Source organism: Apis laboriosa, unplaced genomic scaffold (assembly GCF_014066325.1).
Source record: "Apis laboriosa isolate Shangri-la unplaced genomic scaffold, ASM1406632v1 scaffold68_cov148, whole genome shotgun sequence".
In the NCBI taxonomy this organism is placed as follows: domain Eukaryota; kingdom Metazoa; phylum Arthropoda; class Insecta; order Hymenoptera; family Apidae; genus Apis; species Apis laboriosa.
Window position 1 is genome coordinate 5,275,760 of NW_025224135.1, and position 20,144 is coordinate 5,295,903.

The 20,144-nt window shown below is 35.9% G+C and overlaps 1 protein-coding gene across 3 annotated transcripts in view; it reads right to left on the minus strand.

Annotated features, from left to right (window-relative positions):
• The window catches only part of LOC122718913 (teneurin-a), a 387,491-nt gene that overhangs the window by 328,719 nt on the left and 38,628 nt on the right, over positions 1-20,144 (minus strand). For all 3 annotated transcript variants that reach the window (XM_043944319.1, XM_043944320.1, XM_043944317.1), the window contains exon 4: positions 16,182-16,355. In XM_043944319.1, the coding sequence (XP_043800254.1) occupies positions 16,182-16,355 (174 nt within the window). The remainder of the gene's footprint in view (positions 1-16,181; positions 16,356-20,144) is intronic.

Below are 20,144 nucleotides of genomic sequence, written 5' to 3' on the forward strand. Positions count from 1 at the left end.
ATTTTAATCTTCTTCTTCTTCTACATTGTACTTCATATCGCTGAAAAATTGTTTCTTAGACAACTTTTTCGAAGTTTCTTTTCTTTTTTTATTGAATTAAAATAAATCAACAGGTTAGGTTATTATTATTCTAGATTTCTGTCTCTCTCTCTCTTCGCCATTTTCTTTTAGTGTAATAAACATCGAAGGAAATTCCATCAATATCCTGTAACAAGTACCGAATTTATTTCGTAGATTGTCCGCCATATTAAATTATTTAAAACTAATGAATTTTAATCTTCTTCTTCTTTTACATTGTACTTCATATCGCTGAAAAATTGTTTCTGAATTAAAATAAATTAACAGATTAGGTTATTATTATTTTACATTTCTCTCTCTCTTTCTCTCTCTTCGCCATTTTCTTTTGGTGTAATAAACATCGAAGGGAGTTCGATCAATATCGAACTCGATCTCCAATAAAATTCATTTGGAGTTTACGAAGGGAATAACGAAAAAGAGGATGGAAACGGGGGATATCGAGGCTAATAGTTTTTTATTTTAATCCCAACCACCCTCCCCTCCCCGATAACAATTCGTCGAACGTTAATATCAATCCCAATTCCAATAAGAATTCATATACCAACTTCTCCAACTGCTGACAAACAAAACTGTGAGAATTCACGACAAATTCTCCCCTCGCCCCCTCCCTCGATCAATCCCCCCCTCCCAGTTCCTCGGGAGCAAGCAAGCAAGCGCAGCCAGCTCTCCTCTAAATCTTCGTCGCGAAGATCTCGAAGCAAAGCGGAGGCACACGGAGGAACCTCGTTACACGAGACACCGATTCTTCGTGGAAATAAGCTTCCGGCTCAAAGAAGTTTAATAAGATGGGACGATTTAATGCGCGCCGCAACAAGTTCCCCCACCCCCTCCTCTCCTCCTCCACCCTCCCTCTCCCCGGTTTCACGGTTTCCATTCGCGTCCGTGGCGCTCGATGCCGCCTCGAACGAGAATTACGTTCACGGCATTAATATCACCGACGAAAATTGGTGTTGATCTTGGCCGTAACGCGGGCATTTAAATGGATTCACTCGTTTCCCAGCTCCCTTCCAACGTTCCATTTCACGCGATGTGAAAGGAAAGAGATTATGGAAGGGATGAATTTTCTTTTTTCTTTTATATTCTTTGTTCGCGTGAAAAATTATTCGCGAGAGAAGATTGTTGTATTATTTTTCTCGATCCTTGTCAATTGAAATTGTTCTAGTTGTTGTAATTTGTATTGTAATTGTAATTGTTCTAGTTGTTGCAAATATGAGAGTCGCTGATCGAAAATAAGAGTAGCAGCCTCCATCACTTTTTAAAAAAGAAAAAAGAAGAAGAAGAAAAAGGAAACGTTCTGCGAAAAGAAATTTTTCTTCCAAAAAAAAAAACCGCATTTGGCATCGTACCATGATGCGATTATATTATAAGAGGGTGATTCCATTATCGAATTTTCATCGTTGCCATCATTTTGTGTACTCTTCTTCTTTCCTCCATAAATGGAAACGATGAGATTTCGCGATCGGAAGGAGGTTCTGCCTTCCCTGACGTTTGTATCCACGCCGATGATATATTAGGCGGACCATCGATTATGGGAACCACGCTTATCCGGAATTTCGATTATACGAAAATCTGTTCCCCGGGATATCGATCGGGAGAGCCGTGTCCGGATGCGGCGGGCCCCTCACGGGTTTCCGTTTATTAACAAGCTAATATCGCCGCAAAAACGTTAGTTGGTATTTATTCGATGCAATGAATATGCAAAGTGACAGGAAATAGAGGATAAAACAGGTACAGAGGAAATGGAGATTTAATGGACAATATCGTAACATCCGTTACAATTTCATGATCACAGGTAATTATTTGTATAAATAATATTTCTTTGAAGATAATTCTTTTTCTTTTTTGAAAGGAATAGAGAAGATATCGATGAAAATTTTACAATTTTACAATTAATTTCACACGATTATTAATCGAAGAAAGGAATAAACGAAGGATAATAGAAGCTAAATGGACAAAATTATTTTTTTTGAGTTTATATATGGGAATTTAATTTTAAGTAGAAAACAGTAATTATTTAAGTAGAATAATTTTAAGTAGAAAACTGCTTTTTATTATATATATATTTATTATTATTTCATTGGAAATGTGTGTAATATAGAAATATAATTAAATATATAAGTTATGGCTATTTATTATGAGATATTCTCGATAATCTTATTCTATGTAAATTATCTGATAGATATGAAGTCTAAACAGTGATAATTTAACAAAATAACGACAAAAACGATAAAACTGAAAATTATAAAATGAAAAAGGTATTGTAAGCAGACATATCGGTTGCTCAAAGATCGAAAGAAATAAAAAAATTGCCAACTAAACTTAGAAATATTATTATTGCTTATTTCTTCAAAATATAATAAATAAACAATGATAAAAATGCATATATTGTAACATAAGATAGCTTAAAGTTAAACCATAAGTATCAATAGCTAGATTAAAGAATTCCCTGTGGCATTCCCTGTTGGACCATAAACGTTAGAATTAATTTTAATATAGTTTTGCAAAGTTTTGCTAATCAAATATAGCAGTAAAACAAAAACTAGAAAATTTATATTTTTCCTACATTCGATTCTTATTCACAAATCATTACATCATGTAAATTTCTAATACGAAGTAATTACATAATCTACAATTACAAAAAAAAAAAAATAAAAACTTGTCGATAATTTGATTATGATTTAATTTAAATAATGACTTAAATTTAAATAGATGTTTTCAGATATTATATATTCGTTATAAAATTGAAATTTAAATGCCTCTTAATGTTATCGATCAGTTATCAGTTTTCTGCATTCTCTATACATTATTTCATTTAATCCGTTTAATCTGTTTAAAAAAAAAAGGATTTAAAATTTTAACAATTATTTCAAAAATTTTCATCACATCGAAACAATTATTTTTTTTTTTTTTCATACGTTTGAAAATTAATTTTGCCCATATACCCGATTATTCGAACCACACTGTGCCTCGTGTCCGATCCGCGATTAACAGTCCCGATTATCGAATTCACGTGAATTCGCTTAGGGAGAAATATCGCGTCACCGGAAACAGCCGCTTTTCCACCGAAAAGCAATTTTCAGCTTAAAGGCTTCCGCGGTTTTTACGACGTCGATATATTTTTTCCAATAATATCCGCGGCCTCCGGAACAGATCCACAGCTTTCGGTATGGCGAACGGATAAGGGAAAGAGAGAGAGAGAGAGAGAGAGAGAGAGAGAGAGAGAGAGAGAGAGAGAGAGAAAGGAGGGAAACGCGATAGGATAGTTTACAATCAAAATCCAGCCGGCGAAGCAGACGATTAAGCGGTCCCTCCCATCTTGCGCCGGCAAAAGTGAGATTCAATTTCCGCGGGCAGGCGACCGTTCGTTCTTTCCACGGTGAGTTGCGAGGCAACGTTGCCACGTTTAAGCGGCCCTTCCAACGGTCACGATTGGGGGATCGCCGCGGTAATGGTTTTGGCGCGCGATTAAAACGTGGCGCCAATTAACGAGAAACGCCGATCTAGCTAAGATTGGGGTAATCTGTTTTGATGAGTCGTTACCCTCCACCGTTATTTTCGACTATCGACGTTCCCTCTCACTCGATACTCGGCGAGCTCGAATATCGGTTTTAACGCTCGAAATTGGGAATTTCGTTTCGTTTACGGAAAATTTGAACAGGTGAGGAACGGGACACGTCGAAGTATCGGAAATAAATATTTATCAGGCAAAAGGATTCTAAATTTTTTTTCTATAATTTGATTTCGATCGATGATCGCTATCATCAAGTAGTATAAATCAATGATAGATTGGACTTGTTGTGTCTGATTATAAAGTGTAAGTTTATTAATTGGTAAATTGTTCGATGAAGAATAAACATATTATTTTAAAACTTTCTGAAGTTGCAAAAGAAGGAAGATTAATAACAAGGCGAAAGAGACAGAGCACATGTACGAATTATTGTGAAACGAACAATCGTCTCGAATTATAGGCAAGGCGAGAGTGTTAATTATAATCATCTAATTAGAGCATCTTCGTACTCGACCCCGTTGGAATTAGGGGATGATAAAGCCAATTAAAAAATTTTAATTTTCACGTGCTGGAAAATGTAATGAAATTTTTCGCCGTTCGTTTCGTTTTTTCCTCTCTCTCTCTCTCTCTCTCTCTCCCTCTCCTTCTTCCTCCTCTTTCTCCACACCCCATCAACCGTTTTCCACCACCGTTTCTTCCGACGAGCTGTGTTCCATTTGGTTTCTCCTTCCCCTCCCTTTTCTTTTTATTTCGTTTCCTGTTTTTTTTCCCCTGTTTTAATGTTCTTTTATTCTGTTTTCGTCACTGAAATGCACTCCGCACATTCTACTATAATTAAATTTAATCTTACCTCGAAAACGGTTCCGTTATTTCCTACTAACAAATTCGCGTGACCACGGTCAGCCGCCATGGATTATCGCCGCAAATTCGTACTCGTTGATTCTTTTCGGTTTAATCATTAATCAATAACTGTCAATAATAGCTTAATATGCGAGAATAGTTGAGATACCATCATCTCGATCGGAATAGTAATAATGGATCAAATCGTCGAAGTATTTCAATTTGCAGAAAAGAATAATGTGTTTTTAATAGTAGTAAATATAAATAAGAGAAATATTTATATTCTATTTTCGATTCACAATATTTTCTGATACAAGATTTATGCTGAAAAATAGATTACTTTTCTTAATAATTTTATAAATTTTCCTTTTCGCTCGAATAATATTTCGTTAAAGTGCAATAGACTCGATAAATATCGATCGTCCAAACACCGACTACTCGGACTTCCAATTATAGGGATGTTGATTCGGTTGACTCCTGATTATTCGGACACGTAATCAGAAATTCTCGCACTCGAGACAAGCGGAAACTGCTTCAACTCCCGTATATAATGGAACGGGTGCCATTAACGATGTGACCCGTTAACCGAGAAAGAGAAATTAACGCGTCATCCGGTTTATCAATATCTTGAACTTAATAATTCATTTACCCAGTATTATTCCCTCGAATCTAATCGTTTATATTTCTACTACATTTCTATCTCATCGTGTTCACATTTCGCCATTATTAATTCATTAATTCAAAAATTGCTTACGTTTTACGAAGAATTATACGTCTATCGATAAGCACTCACAAAAATATATTTCAAATTATCTTCCAATACTTTTTTGCAACCTAATGATTCACTTACACAGAAAAGAAAATTTCTCATATATTTTAAAAAAATAATTCCAACTATCATTCACAAATCCTCAATGATTATTCGTAATATTGCATTTTACATTTTAGAAAAAAACAATTCTAAGAGATAACCTTTCCAAATAACTAACAAATTTCGATATCCTTGCAAAAACCGACCGAATATTGTGGAATATTTTCGCAACAATGGAGAAGAAAAAACAAAACTTTCTTTCTTATCCAACAATTCTTTTACTTAAAAACAAAAAAGAAAAAAATTTCCGTATATTTTCGAGGTTAATCGAGTCGCAAGGAATTCTCGATCTCGAGCGACTGTCGCGCCGCGCCGTCTGGCGGCCAAACGGAATGCTTTATGCGAGCATCGAATGGATCGGGTGGCACGGCGTGTGTCGCGGACGTCTTATATAAATTTCTCGACGACAAGTGTTTCAACGTGCCGCGGGCTAGCCGCTATTGTTCTCCCCGCGATAAGATCTCGCGTTGAATCCAGCACCGGTCGGCCGCCACCGCGAGGACAGTTTGAGTTATGCTGGCAACCGAAGGAAACGCTCGCCTCCTTTCCCCCCTCCTCGAGGCGAGCCTCGAGGAGCAAACCGTGGCCGGAGGGAGTGAAAAACCAACGTCAGGGAGGGACGGAGAAAGAAGGAAGTGTGGAAGACAGAGAGGTGGTAGTGTAGGTTAGGTAACGCGGAGGATTTATAGGAGGTTACGCATCACGCGAGTCGGCCCATTAGATTCGTGGACAGGTATTCGTGAAATGCGACACTGTTGCAGAGCTACGGTCGCTTTCGGCGTATCAATTCGGTCGGGTGAATTATGAATATAGGATTGGATCTCGTTTGTTGGAGAGTGGTCGGCTTTGAGGATTTATACTTGGAAATATGTATGTATGTATGTATATGTTCTTTCTGAGGTTTGTAATTGTAAGTCAAATACGAGTCGACTCGAGTTTTTCGATTGGTTTATTTATTTTGTATTTTATACTTTTGTAATTAAAAAGGAAAATAATAAGTATCTATTTAAATGTTCATTCACTATTCTTGGAAAATATATGTGTGGTCGTTTTCTATTTGTATCTAATTGTAAATCAGATAATATAATTTGACTTTTCGTATTTTATTAATTAATAACTTAGTAATTGTAAATTTTAATATTTTTAAATATTCTTCTAAATGTTCGTTATTATTCGATGATAAAAAAAGAATCGTTCCATATTGTTTTCTTCATATAAATTAATATATTATTGGGCATTGAAAAATTAATTAGCCTCGAATGAATTTAACTAATAATTTTAATTAAAATGCTCAATAATACAAAGAGTTATCAATGAAAATTAATTATTGTAATTATAATTTTAACTTATCTTTAACGAAGGAATGAATCACAACAAATATGTGACTTAAATAAAAAATTATTTCCAAAAATATATCATATTTATAAATTTAACTTAAAAATCCTAGATTTAAATTCAAGAATCTAAATGAACTATTCGTAAAAAATTTGTTTGTTGAAAATATTTTTCAAATTTCCACGAAAGTTGCATTTATCAAAGATGTCTCTTTTTTGTCTTTCGTCAATCTACGACAGATGAAATAGAATTTATTCAAAGAATAAGAAAAAAAAGGAAAAAAAAAAAGAAAGAAACGATGTTTCCAGATGCACCAATTATAAGTATTCGTTGAAAAATTTTTTTTTTTCTTTTTTTTCTTTCTTTCTAAACGTTTCAAATTACAAAGAGTTCCTCGAGAGTTGCATTTATCGACGATGTCCTTTTTTCTTTTTTTTTTTTTGTCACGGTCGAAGAGATCAAAGCGATTTTGCACCGCTGATCGATCGTGATTTGTCGTGTTTGAACGTTTCGACGGGTTTGATAGGAGAAACGTTTGGCGTATCGATCCGCGAAAACGTGGCAAAAAAATACAATTCTGTCGAACGCGAGCTCTTTTCCGGGAACAGTGTTGTGCACGGGCCATTTGAAAATCTGTTGACGAATTTTGCACAGGCACGAATATTGGCTGTGAATCGGGACACCGTGGTTCCTAATTCGATAGATGGACGTAACAATTTTTTTCCATTTTTTTTTTTTTTTTTTCTCCAATTCGTTAGTTGAACGAATATTGCAAATAATGTTTCGGATGCGTCTAGAGAATTGATGAGAAAAATTAAAAAAAAAAAAAAGGGAGAACGGAGGGGAGGGGAGGGGAGAGAGACAACAAATATTTGGCGCGAACTCGTGAAATGAAAATTGAAAATTCGTTATTACATTATTGGAGCATTAATAGGATTCTTTTTTTTTTTTTTTTTTTTTTTTAGGATACCAGCTCTCGATATCCGATTTATTAATCACTAACAGACTAATTAATATTTATTAGACGGTTGCAACATCATGATATCGACGTTCTTTTCCTTTTTTTTTTTTTTTTTGGATCATCGATTTTCTTCTCTCGAAGAAATTTTCAAAGTGCGAAACAGGTGTAAATGTAATCTTCGTGGTGTATCGTTTATAATAAATGGGCAGCATTAAAATATCTTCCCTTTAATCGATAGCGAATCTTTTATGTTTCTTATTATTTTAAGGGAAATCGGTGTAATTATCGAGATGGGATGGATTAAACGAAAGCGAGTCGAATAATTTACGCTTTTATACTAAGGCTTTAGAAAAATGGCATTGTAAAAATGGGCATAAAAATTGAAATTCGATGAAATACGTGAAAAAGGAATTAGATTCGTTGTAATTTTCAAATTCAGAATCGTGTTCCAGCAAATTTTGAATGAGAATCATTCGTTGAGAAGATTCGAAATTTCTTTTTTTTTTTTTTTTGTGGAAAATAATTGTAATTAACGTAGATATCATTATTTGTAACGTAGTGAAGATATGGATTATTTTATTTTTCTTTTTTTCGAAATGAAAATAACATTTTTGTGGGGGAAGTATAAAGACTTCCATGATGGGCTAATAAATCTGTATCATGAACAGTAGACACGAAAACAATGCGGAGGAAAGTATATGCATAATAATATAACGTATAATGCGCATAACGTATTATGCATATGTGCATAATAATACAACGTGTGATAGTAATGATGTAAGTGCGGGGATACATAACGTAACACGAGTAATAAAAAATTAAGTATTATTAATAAATATAATTAAAAATATGCGTAATATCCATTCATTATTTGTTTATTATAATTCTCTTGAACAATTATGAACTCTATTCTCGTTGCTCGAGAAATTATTCGAAACTGCGTGAAAATTTCCAGCTTTGAAAATATTATATTCAGTAATTATTAATAATATCTTAAATGCGAGGGAGGGGAGGGGAGGGGAGAGGAATTTAAATTGCTCTTATCTATAAATGCAGATGGGAGATGGGCGTGGTAAAGGGTTAATTATTCATACGCGCACGCAAAAAAGAATATTAATACGTCAAATATCTTTCTCCTCCCTCCCCTCCCCCCCGCCACTTCTGAAATGAAACGCGTGACGGAAGATCAAGCACCACGTCATAGTTTAACTTATGGAACGTCTGGCCACCCTATCAACAGATTTCAACTTTTACAAACTGAAAGACGTAGCACTGTGTCATCACTCATGGAAGGTATTAATCGTATGATGTGAAGTAAAAGCGTTGAAGCGTTCGTTCAAGGGGCTCGACGCCTATTTTATGATGAATCAGAGCGACGCGATATGCTCGGAATTTTGATCACGGAATTGAATTTCGACCTAAAAGAAATTTCCTAAAATTCCTAAAATCCTAAAATTCGGTCGCATCTTTAAAAATGGAAACAAGAAGAAAAATATAATTCTTCTCGAACACGTATCCAATATCCATCAAACGGTTAAAAACACTGGCACTATCCCTAAATTAATCGCATCGATTCGAAGAAAAATCAGAAAAAAGAAATCAAACGTTCCTTATCCCACCACAATCCTAATCAATCCTTCCCCAAAAATTAATTTTTCCAACAAGCGTTTGCGAACTTGCACAAGCGTTTTCAAAAATTTACAAGATCCGGGAACAAGTTCGAAGAGGTGTATGTAACAACCATCTCCTCACCCCCATTAAATCCTTAAGAAATAAGGTTTAAATTAAGGTTTAAGGTGGAAATAAGGTTATTCCTTGAGAATATATAAGGTTTAAGAAATACCTTAAATTTAAAAAAAAAAAAATCGTCCATCACGAAGATTCAGTTCACTTGGAAGTGGATATTTCGAATTGAACGCGCGTTTCTCGGATCGAATTAAATCGAATTTCCGTGCACTTTGTTGTGGCAGCGGCCAGGCTATCGACAGGGAAGTTCGGCCCAAAAGAAGGCAAACATTCGTCGGTTTTCCGCGGGTAAACAGCCCTCTGCGAGGCCGTGGATCGAATTCGCCTCTTAAACGGGGAGGGGAGGGGAGGGAGGGGGTATGGTGGGGCTAAACGCACAGAGGAACCACGTAACTCGAAAACGACTAAGGGACGGCCCTTTGAAACGCCGGCTCAACGAGGGCCGCGAGTTCGCAGAAACGCCGCTTGAAATAATGTAGTGCGCGCCACTCGCGGAAGCTAATAACCGTGGTCGTTGGATTTGATGTTATTTATGCGGAGAAAGGGAAAGAAATGGGGAGGGAGAAGGGAGGGAGAGACTCGAAGAAGATCGGTGGGACTTGAGCGAGAAGGGTAGAATGATGTATTGTTGTTGATAATGCAATTATTTATTATTAGTTGTTATCAGGTCGATGAGAATGTTAAGATGAACAACATTTAATCCTCCTCCTCAGATTGTAAATTGGTTTAATAAGACTTCTTGTCCGACTATAATAATATCATACTACTTGTCGTCTCATATCTGTTATTATTGTTTTATACTTATTTGCCTATTTTAACTGTTCTATTTCATTTGTCTAATTGTGATCTTTCTGCTCTGTCTGATCATTACAAGCTTATTCGAATATGATGACTAACACTATTCTTTAATTTTTAATTTTACATTTTACATTTTATATTTGCCTCATTATTACAAACTCAAATTATTATATGATTTCATGATTTATTTTTTTTTAATTTATAAATAAAATTATCTATTAAATTTGTTGATCAATGTCAATTATTTTATATAAAATGTTTCAATAAGTTACAAGATTTTATATTCGTATATAAGAAAAGAAAAAAAAAATAGCGCCAAAGTAACGCGAGAGTAATTTACTGCAGCAGTGTAAATATAGTCGAGGTAAAAACTCATATGTATAATTTCAGACTTTTTTTTATTTTCCAAATAAATCCTTGCAAAGATGCGGCCGGTCTCTAAGAGCGCTTTCATACGGTTTCGTACCGTATCGCGACGTTCCCGAAGGTGCAACAATAATTATTTCTAATTTCCAGTTATGCAAAAATACGTAAAGCTTAAGTACCCAAGATAATAATATCCGTTCCGGCGTAGACACCCCCGGGGGTACGGTGAATTTTGTGGCGCAGAACGCGACCACTAACCTTGAATTACAGGTAATTTCGACCAAACCTATCTTGGAAATACGCTAAGTTGCTTTTCTTCTCGACGACGGATCGTGAAGGTGATTCGAATTCTTAAAACACTCCAACATTCCATAAAATTTATTAACCATTTATCGAATGGACAGGCAACAATTATATAAAATATTGAGATTTTCCAAAAAAAAAAAAAAAGAAAAGAAAAAAGAAACATACTTGTACTATCAAATTTCATGTTTAATAATATTAAAAAAAAAAATAATATTCTCAACATATTCAATAACCAAATCTGATGAATCTCTCTCCAAAACACGCCATTCGTACCAAATAGATGCGCTAACTCCCCGAAACAAATCGGTCTAAATCGTAAAAGGACCTCGCTCACACACTCGATATCACAGCAATATACTAAATATAATATCACTAGCGCCGCCATTCGCGATCCGTGTTCCACGCGTCACACAGAGGGCCACGAAGGGAGGTTAAACACGGGGCCACGCAGTCTGCACGGATTGTTGCGTTGATCGCGCAATAAACGCCGCTTAACTGGCGCGGCAAAAGTGCAATACACCGGCAATCCCCGCAGTCGGATAGAGCGTTGGCCGTCAGAAAGCGCTCGTTGACATTCGATGCACACGCGCGTCGTGCGTGAAAAGGATTTCGACGTTATTGTCTCGTCGCTGCAGCCTCCATGAAAAACAGTAAAAATTATCCAGCCCGTGTATAATTCGACGTACAGCGGACGCCCAAGCTGATTATTCGTCGGGAAACTGTGAAACTGTGGGCGTGCGACGAGGATGGAACGACTGATCTGGTAGTGGGGATAGAAAGAGAGAGGGAGAGAGAGACGGAGAATGGGAGAGGAAGAGGAGTCGAGTTTATTGTCCACGCAAGAATTGCCACCGTGCGTATACTACACATATATACCTCGACGGTGGCGCCAGTTAGTTACATTCTCGTAATGGTTGGCATTAGCTCGAAAAACACGGCGATTTTTCGGTCGCCATTACGCGCCGTCAACGCTGTGCTCGGGCTTTATCGATGCACTCAACGCGCCGCTATAATGGTTGCTTTTCAATTTTAGTCGGTCGTGATTATATATAACTGTCTGATGGCCCCCCCCTCCCCTGTTTCTTTTCCCCTTTTGTTTAAGTTGAATTAGACGGATTTGAATGGAGTGAAATGTTTGGTGCATTGTCGTTGTACAGGTTATACAATTATACAGGTTGTAATTATTGCATTTTGCAAGATAAATTATTTTGTTCGACAAAATATTTCGAGAAAAATTTGCCGAGAGAGGAAAACGCAATAATTTCCATTTGGAAACTAAAATTTATTACGCGAATTTAAAATAAAGCTCATTCAGTCTGGTACACGATAGTCTGATATGCGTGTACGTACGCGAATATATGAGGTGTAATGCGGAAGTTCAAAATGTTTTTTCTTTTTTTTTTTTTTTTTTGCCTTGTTTTTATTAATACGACAGATTAATACGTGTTGGCGTATTACATCAGAAAAACGTGTATTATGTACTTTAATTAAAATATATGGTTTTATGTCTGGTTCATTGTTGAACCATTCAAATATTTATTTTCATTTACACGTTTGATGTCCATATACATGATATCAACAACTTCGAATTACATCCTCATAAAAAAAAATATACATATATATTTCGAGTATAGAAGAATAAGAAGAAACATCTCTTCAAAAATATCTTTAATAATTTACGCTTTTCAAAAATTATCGACACGTATAGACGAACTATATCGCATTTAACTTATATAACAAACAAAGCTCTTCTCTTTACTTCGAACGCACAAAAACATCCATAAACGAACACGTTTCCACCTTGCGTTATAAATCTATAAACACAGACACAAACATAACGAAGGCCTCTCTAAAAGCAAAACCATTTACACTTTATGACTTCGAAGGTCAATGGAAAAGGCTTTGATAACGACTCGTCGCTCGAACCACAAAAGCTCACCCCCTGTTGTTTTGTACATTTCTTCCACCTCCTGTGAGAGGAAGGGAAGAAGGCGTAAAAATTGGAACAAGGTCGACAATAAACGCATCGATTTTTCTCGATGGTTAAAGGGAGAAGGGAAAGAGAGGGGGGGGAAGGAGGGGATATGATCGGGGTATTCAATGAAGCTTCGCGGTCCGTTAAAGCGATACGGCTTATCGAGAACGCATTACTATAAATTCGCGTGTAAACATAGCGAATAGCGCGATGGGTGGCAAACGATACACCGAACCAGCGAAACATAGCCCGTAAAATTCGACCGATCCTAGGAAAATACAGATAGAACCAGCCAATCGTTTCGTATTGCTTCGCGCCACCGGAAACAATCGCGTTTGGTTAAACGTTGCACGGTTATCAGGAAGATTCATAATATCCTTTATAGCCTATTTTTCAAATCTAGTTGCTGATTTTCCTATTTTCCATTGGAAGAAGTGTACATCTATATATGGATATATTATTAAAAAATTTTTAATCTTAAATAATATACTTTTAAATTTTTCAATGTGATTTTCGATCAATAATAAGTTTCTTTTGTATTATAAATTTGAATGGGTTGATAGAAGTTTATTTTGAAAAACATTAATTTCAAAAAAAAAAAAAAAAGATAAAAATTATCAATGTATAATTGTACGAAAGAAATTGATAAAAATGTAATCACTTTATTTACACGAGATGGAAAATCATTCGCACTAGAGCAATTAAAATTAAAGGTAAAATCGATACAAAAATCCCACGTATGATGCACGAAGGTTAAACGCTGATTAAAAGCAGAAACGTTGAAATCGACGAGGGGAAAAAAAAAAGAGGGAGAGAGAGAGAGAGAGAGAGAGAAAAGTCATATTTTGAACATTATTAAACGAAACGATTCATGATCGCATAAAATTGGCATTCCATCAGTTTCGATTGTGAGATGCGATATCGGATAAAAAAATTTTTTAATTGAAACAACAATCCCGGTGGAAATGACGAAAAATAATTTTGCAAGCAATATGGCTACCGGCGCGATTCGAAAGCTTAAATTCACGGGGACTACAAGCCGACGCATCGAACAATATTATTAAATTAAACATTATGATTCGCGAGCTGCGCGGAAAACGCGTCCTACAATATTATTAAATCAAACAACCGTGCACAAGCGATCTTAATAAATTCATAATACCTCCGTGTATATTTTTAGGCATCGGTATCAATTTTCGTTCCGGTAGATATTTCAAGATGGTAGATAAACATTTACGGGTTACCGTACCTAGAGAATCATGGATAATGAACGTAGAATCAGTATCAAGACAAACAAGGAACGCGATGATAATAAATCCTCCCATTCACGTTGCCTCTGAATTATTAAAGCCGCGTTAACCTGTTTGCCGGATCGTTTCTTAGGCGGAAACTACTTCTGGCACGAGACTAATGTGAGAACAGAAATTTGGTGTGTTTATAATGAGTGACTGGGTATCCAGCGTTCGAGATTAAGGCAATATTTCACGTGGCAGAACGTATAGACGAAACCAAATCTCCGAGAGTAATCTAAATTCTTAATGCGTAAAAGGGATATATCTAACCTGGAAAGACTTACTTTTAAATTAATCCATAATTCATAACCGAATATTCAATTCCGGGGCTAATATCACAATGTTAATTTTAGAATACCAGAAATTTTCTGAACGAACTTCTAACCTAGATTCACTAGGGGAATAATCTATTATTATTTCAAAAAGATGATAAATAATATTTCTTTCTGAAATGTTTCATTAATTACATGTATTATATTTTTATCAATTCAATTACCTAATCAACATATTTTAGATTATGTGCACATAAAATAAGAAAGGATTCAAAATTATTATAAACGTAATCAGATCCTTGTATTCGATGTAACGTTTTCACGAGTATAATTGCCTGGAAGATAACATAGATCGAAACATGATCGACCTGTCCATGTCGATCCCGAAAACACGTTGTAACACGGTCGAACACTCGAAAATATCGTCTCCAGGTAGCCACTGGATGATTAATGACCGGCGATAACCCCTGTTGGTTAATAACGCGCCTCTATTATCGTAGAAGTGTTTATAGCATCGGTAAACGTGAATCGAACATGGCAGAATGTAAATCGCACGTAGAACATGTACGTATAGGGGGAGCCACGCTGGGGAGTGATCGCAGTGCACGTGTGTAACATCGAATATTCGGGTAAAGGAGCTGGTGGTGGGGGAAGGCAGCTTGTTACCAGCTCCCATGCCGGTACAAACGATGTTTAGTCGCCGAGCAATATATTAATAGTATGTACATAGAAATATAGAGAAACGAATACACACCGAGTATATTTACAATGAATTAACGGGGGCGTTAATGCAAAATCCCCGGGACTATACTCGCCATTAGTTTAAACAGATTTCCATCGCACCCGCGATCTCGCATCTACATAACCGGGCGGAGAGAGGGCGCGCCGCGAAATTAAACACTCGTTCGTTGAAAACTGAACCGCATTACCTCGAGCTGGTGGGCCGCCTCAATCCTCTTCGAATTTTCAAACAATAGGTTGATACGCTTTGTCGGTTAATGTGGTCAACGAGAACAATAATTCTTGGTAAATATCCATTGTAGAGATATTGTATTAATATCGATGAAATATTTATTGTAAATATTCTAGAAGATTTTTGAAAGTATATCGTAATTATAACCTCGAAACTTTAAGAAGAGAGTAGAAAAAAGAGAAATTTAAAAAAGGAACAACAATTTTTGTTATTTTTTTTTTTGAAAATTTATATTCACCATCATGAAATAATTTTAAAGAATTCTGCCATTCCATCTTGAAAATATTATTTTCACGACATTCTCCGACGATCCGTTTTCTCGTTCACGGATGACGAATTAAATAGTAATCAGTTCTAATAAATTCATTCTCTTCCCTTAGTCGAACACGGTAGAGACGGACTTCCTCTACGTTGGCTCACCGGAGAGATTTTATCTTTCTCAAACTTTCATAACTAGCGGGCTGCATTGGTAATGTATCTTCGAGGATTCAATAAAGCACGAAGGGCCGTGGAAATAATGAGGAACGCTGCCGACGCGTGCACTTCGTCAGCCGTTCCCTAATTAATTCCGAGTAATCGCGTAGGAAGTTAATTCGATGCGTCAGCGATCGGCATGCGTGAACACGGCGAAAGGGTTGCACAATGTTCCTTTATGCTTGATACGTGTTCTTGTATATAAATCATCGAACTTACGTAATATTATCAACATAATTTCATATATCTTTAAAATTATTAATTCTCAAAGAAGGAAACCTAACCTAAAATTCGAATGGTGTTTGGAAAATTCGCTCTACGTTTCGTGGCGAAAATTCGACATAAGATTGAGACATGACATGACGCAAATCAGAGGATGTACTTACCCGAGTATTTTTCCGTCTGCATTTGATCGGTTGGCACAGCAAAGTTTCCCGTGGCGTTCGGTGGACAGCCATTTCGATTTTGCTGCGTGCGCAGAGTGTGGGTCGCATGCAAAGACGGTCCACGCGGCGGCACTTCTGGTGGCGCTGGCTCTGGCGGCGAATCTCTACCAGTGTCTGCAAAAAGTCGCGCAAGAACTTGAATTCTCGCGTTTCGTCGCGCCACAGATATCTTATGCATGCGTGTGTATTTAAAAACATGCATAATGTGTATTCGAAAATTTTTATTCGTTGAAATTCTTCTATCTTACTATATATATATCCAACTATATATATATGTTTAATTTATTCCGTAATTTTTCTCACAACATTTACTCGAAATAATACGAAAGATTAGGATAGATATGAAAAATAATGGTAAGAGCGAAAAGAGACTATCGATATACCGTATCAAAATTGTTCGTGAATAGGGACGCAACGATGTATATAGGATACCATAGTAGAAAGAATGGGTGTCTTCATCGATGCGTGGCACGCAACGTTTATTTCACGGATGGATGATTGCATATATAGGCACGATTATATGAAAGTTCCATTCTCTCTCATTTACGCCCCCTTATCCGCGTTCACGTGACACCAATGGATTACTATCCAGTGGAAACGCGAGCAATTAAACAGCATCAATGACTAGCCGTTTCCTAATTACGTTTCGTAAATGGGGATATGAAGGATCTATTTTGCACGATATTACGCGCATCGTATGAATGAATAATTTCTTTTTTTTTTTTTTTTTTTTTCAAAAAAACGGAAATATATCGTAAAATTTTTAATTCTTCTCCGAATATATAAATCCAAATTTTCTTTGACAAAATCTTTTCATTATCAATGAAGAATGATTATATTCAATCAAATTTTGAATCTTATAATATTCTTTCGATTAAAATTGCATATTTTTCTTTTCATTATTACATCCTACGTTGCATCTTTATTACACCATCGCGTTTGTTCACCGCGAATAAAAAATAAAATAAAATCTACCGAAGATAATGCAAAGAGGATTTCACAATCTTTGTATCAAGGAAAATATCTCGAAAGTTTCTCCTCATCCACGTCGTAACCAACGTTTCGTTGGGCTTCACTTTAAGTGTAAACGCTTATTACACCGTTTAAAGCCAGCGACGGTAATTCTAAAAATTTTTCATTTCCGGCCAGGGTGCTCGGGGTATCCGGCCCTTGGGGGCCCGCGTTGCGGGCATTCCGGAGCCGAGTTGCTTATAAAGTTATTCAAACTTGTAAGGAACTCTTCTCGGCGAATAATTAAAGTTACCTAAATGCAAAGGGCACAAAAGAAGGGCTGGCAGGCATGCTGCAAGCAATACAAGCGTTCAGCCACGTATTCACGAAACCGTACGTCTGGCTTGCGTGTATGTGTATGTGTACACATTAGCGAAAAATAAACATGGTGGCCGTTTTTTGTTGGACTTATGAAACTGGAATTCAATCTCGTCAAGAATTTACCATCTCACTAACGAATATCAAGATTCATTTCGTAATGAAGAATTAATTTCGTGATATGATTCGATTAAATTGATTCGATTGTCATGTCAAAGAGTGATTTTCAGTATGCAGACATTTTAGAATATACTTAAGATATAGATAAGTATGATTGAGAATATCTTACAAAAGTGGTCAAATTATATGTATTTACACATATGAATTGTAAAATATAGAAAATTTGAAAAGTTACAAATAACATTGAAACATTTCACTCGTTGCCTTGAGAATTACAGATACAAAGTAATTTCATTTTCATTTCGATTTCATTCTAATCTAATGAAATTTTTTCAACTTAACTTACACCATAGTGTTAAAAATTTCAATTACAATTTAATACCATGTTTATGAATATTCAAATAGAATAAAAAATTATGCGAAAAGAAATTATTTCTTTATCTCCTCTCCTTTTATCTAATTATTTCCGGATAAAATAAAAATTCTCGAAGAATACTTTCACCCAACATAATTGCATTTCTCATTAAAAGATATACTCGTTACACTTCTGAAACGATTCTTCTGTAGAATTCGCCGTACAACAAATACCTGGTTGCATAAGGGAAAAAGGAGGGAAAAAGAAGAAGAGCACACACACACACACACATACACGCACACATACACAAACACTTGTTCTTCTTTGCTCTCACCGAACAACGAACAAGCTCGTTAGAATTTAATCGTACTTATCCGGAGCAAATTGCAATCTGTATACGTGATCCGTGTATATCTTGTAAGAACACGCGATGGATAATAGAAAGCGGGTGCAATAAGGGGCGATGACGCGGCAAATCGATAACGCGTTAAGCATATATATAATTGGGGCAATGTATAACCATTAAGGGTTGTTAATGTTACAGGGCGCATTATTGTAAATCAAGGTTAACTGCAATACTGTGGTTTATTACGCTTTCGCGAAGCTGTGTAACTTGGTTTGCGGCAACTCCGACGCCGGATAATGGAATTTCGCTCTTCGGCCATCTGGATTAAAATCTATTAACTTAGCGATCGCAACTTCGCCGCTGTGTGCAATTGCGTGTACGTGTGGCGATTACCTACGACTAATTCGCGAAAATTACATTAAAACAATGTTCATCAATGACACGCAATGAATCTCATAGTATACGCACGATAATAAATAAATAAAGAGATTAAAAAATTTTTCACGATAAAATTAAATTGTATATTTAACTATGTATAAAAAAAATAAAAATATATAATTCGTGTATTTTTGTATATTTGATTAGACGAGAAGAGAATTCGAGAATAATTGAAGAGGAACGTTGAAAATTTGTTAGGTTATACGAAGAAAAAGAAAGAGGAAATATAATATTTAGAGGATAAAAGCTGTAATAAGAGAGATCTAATAAAGAAAATTAATTATAGCTTAACCGAGTGAAGTCTCTAATGCCTATGACGATATATAATTTTATAGTCCATTACAATTTCTCTTTAATTCGTGCCTTATAAACGTCCTATAAAAATTCTTCTTTTAAAAGCTTTTTCTCGGTGGAGCTATAGTCATAAAGTCGAGACAGACTCATTAAGTATATTCAATAGACTAAATACAATTACTAAAACACATTATAATAGCGGTTTATGCAAACTACAGTGCAACATTGACACACGATGATACGTACCTGTGAAGTAAATGGGCCTGGACAGAGCTGCGCGTGTGAAGGAATGTGCAGAAGAGAAAAGTGCGTTAGTGCGGCGAGGTTAGGCTGGTGCGCGCACGAATTCGAACGTGCTGTTAAAAGTGATACAAGCTGTCGTGATAAACGGGAAAAAAATCGTGTGACGCGTAAATGGTCACGCGTGATGAAAGAAAGAAAAAGAAAAAAGAAAAAAGAAATAATAAACGAATGATGCTGAATGACACACACGTTCGCTCGTCACGTTGAAACATAACCACAATGTAACGAGATCACACGACCTGGATTATAAAGAATCGTTCGATAATTAGACCGTTCGAACTCGGTTTCCGCTCGGTTGACAGTTGTTGGAAAGTTTGCTCATTAACGCGAACCTTGTTTTTTTTTTCTTTCACTCTGTTTCTCTTTTTTTAATGGAACTTTGAACTCTAATATATAGAGTAGAAAATCAACGATAAATCTCGTGTAAGTATATATTGATATAATAATAACAAGTATCAATATCATCAATTTGATGCTAATTTCACAAGATTTAGTTTTACAGAATCAAGGAAAAAAAAAACTTCACCTAACCTATCAGTCTTGAAAGAGGATGACGATGATGATTCGACAACGCTTAGAATTATTAGAAATATATAATATAGTAGATGTCGTTACACACGGATTAGCCTGTTGACTATCGTTACGTTAGAATTAACGTTGGTCAACACCGTGAATTACAAACGAAGACCGTTTCTCTTCTGTGCACGTGAACGTTACT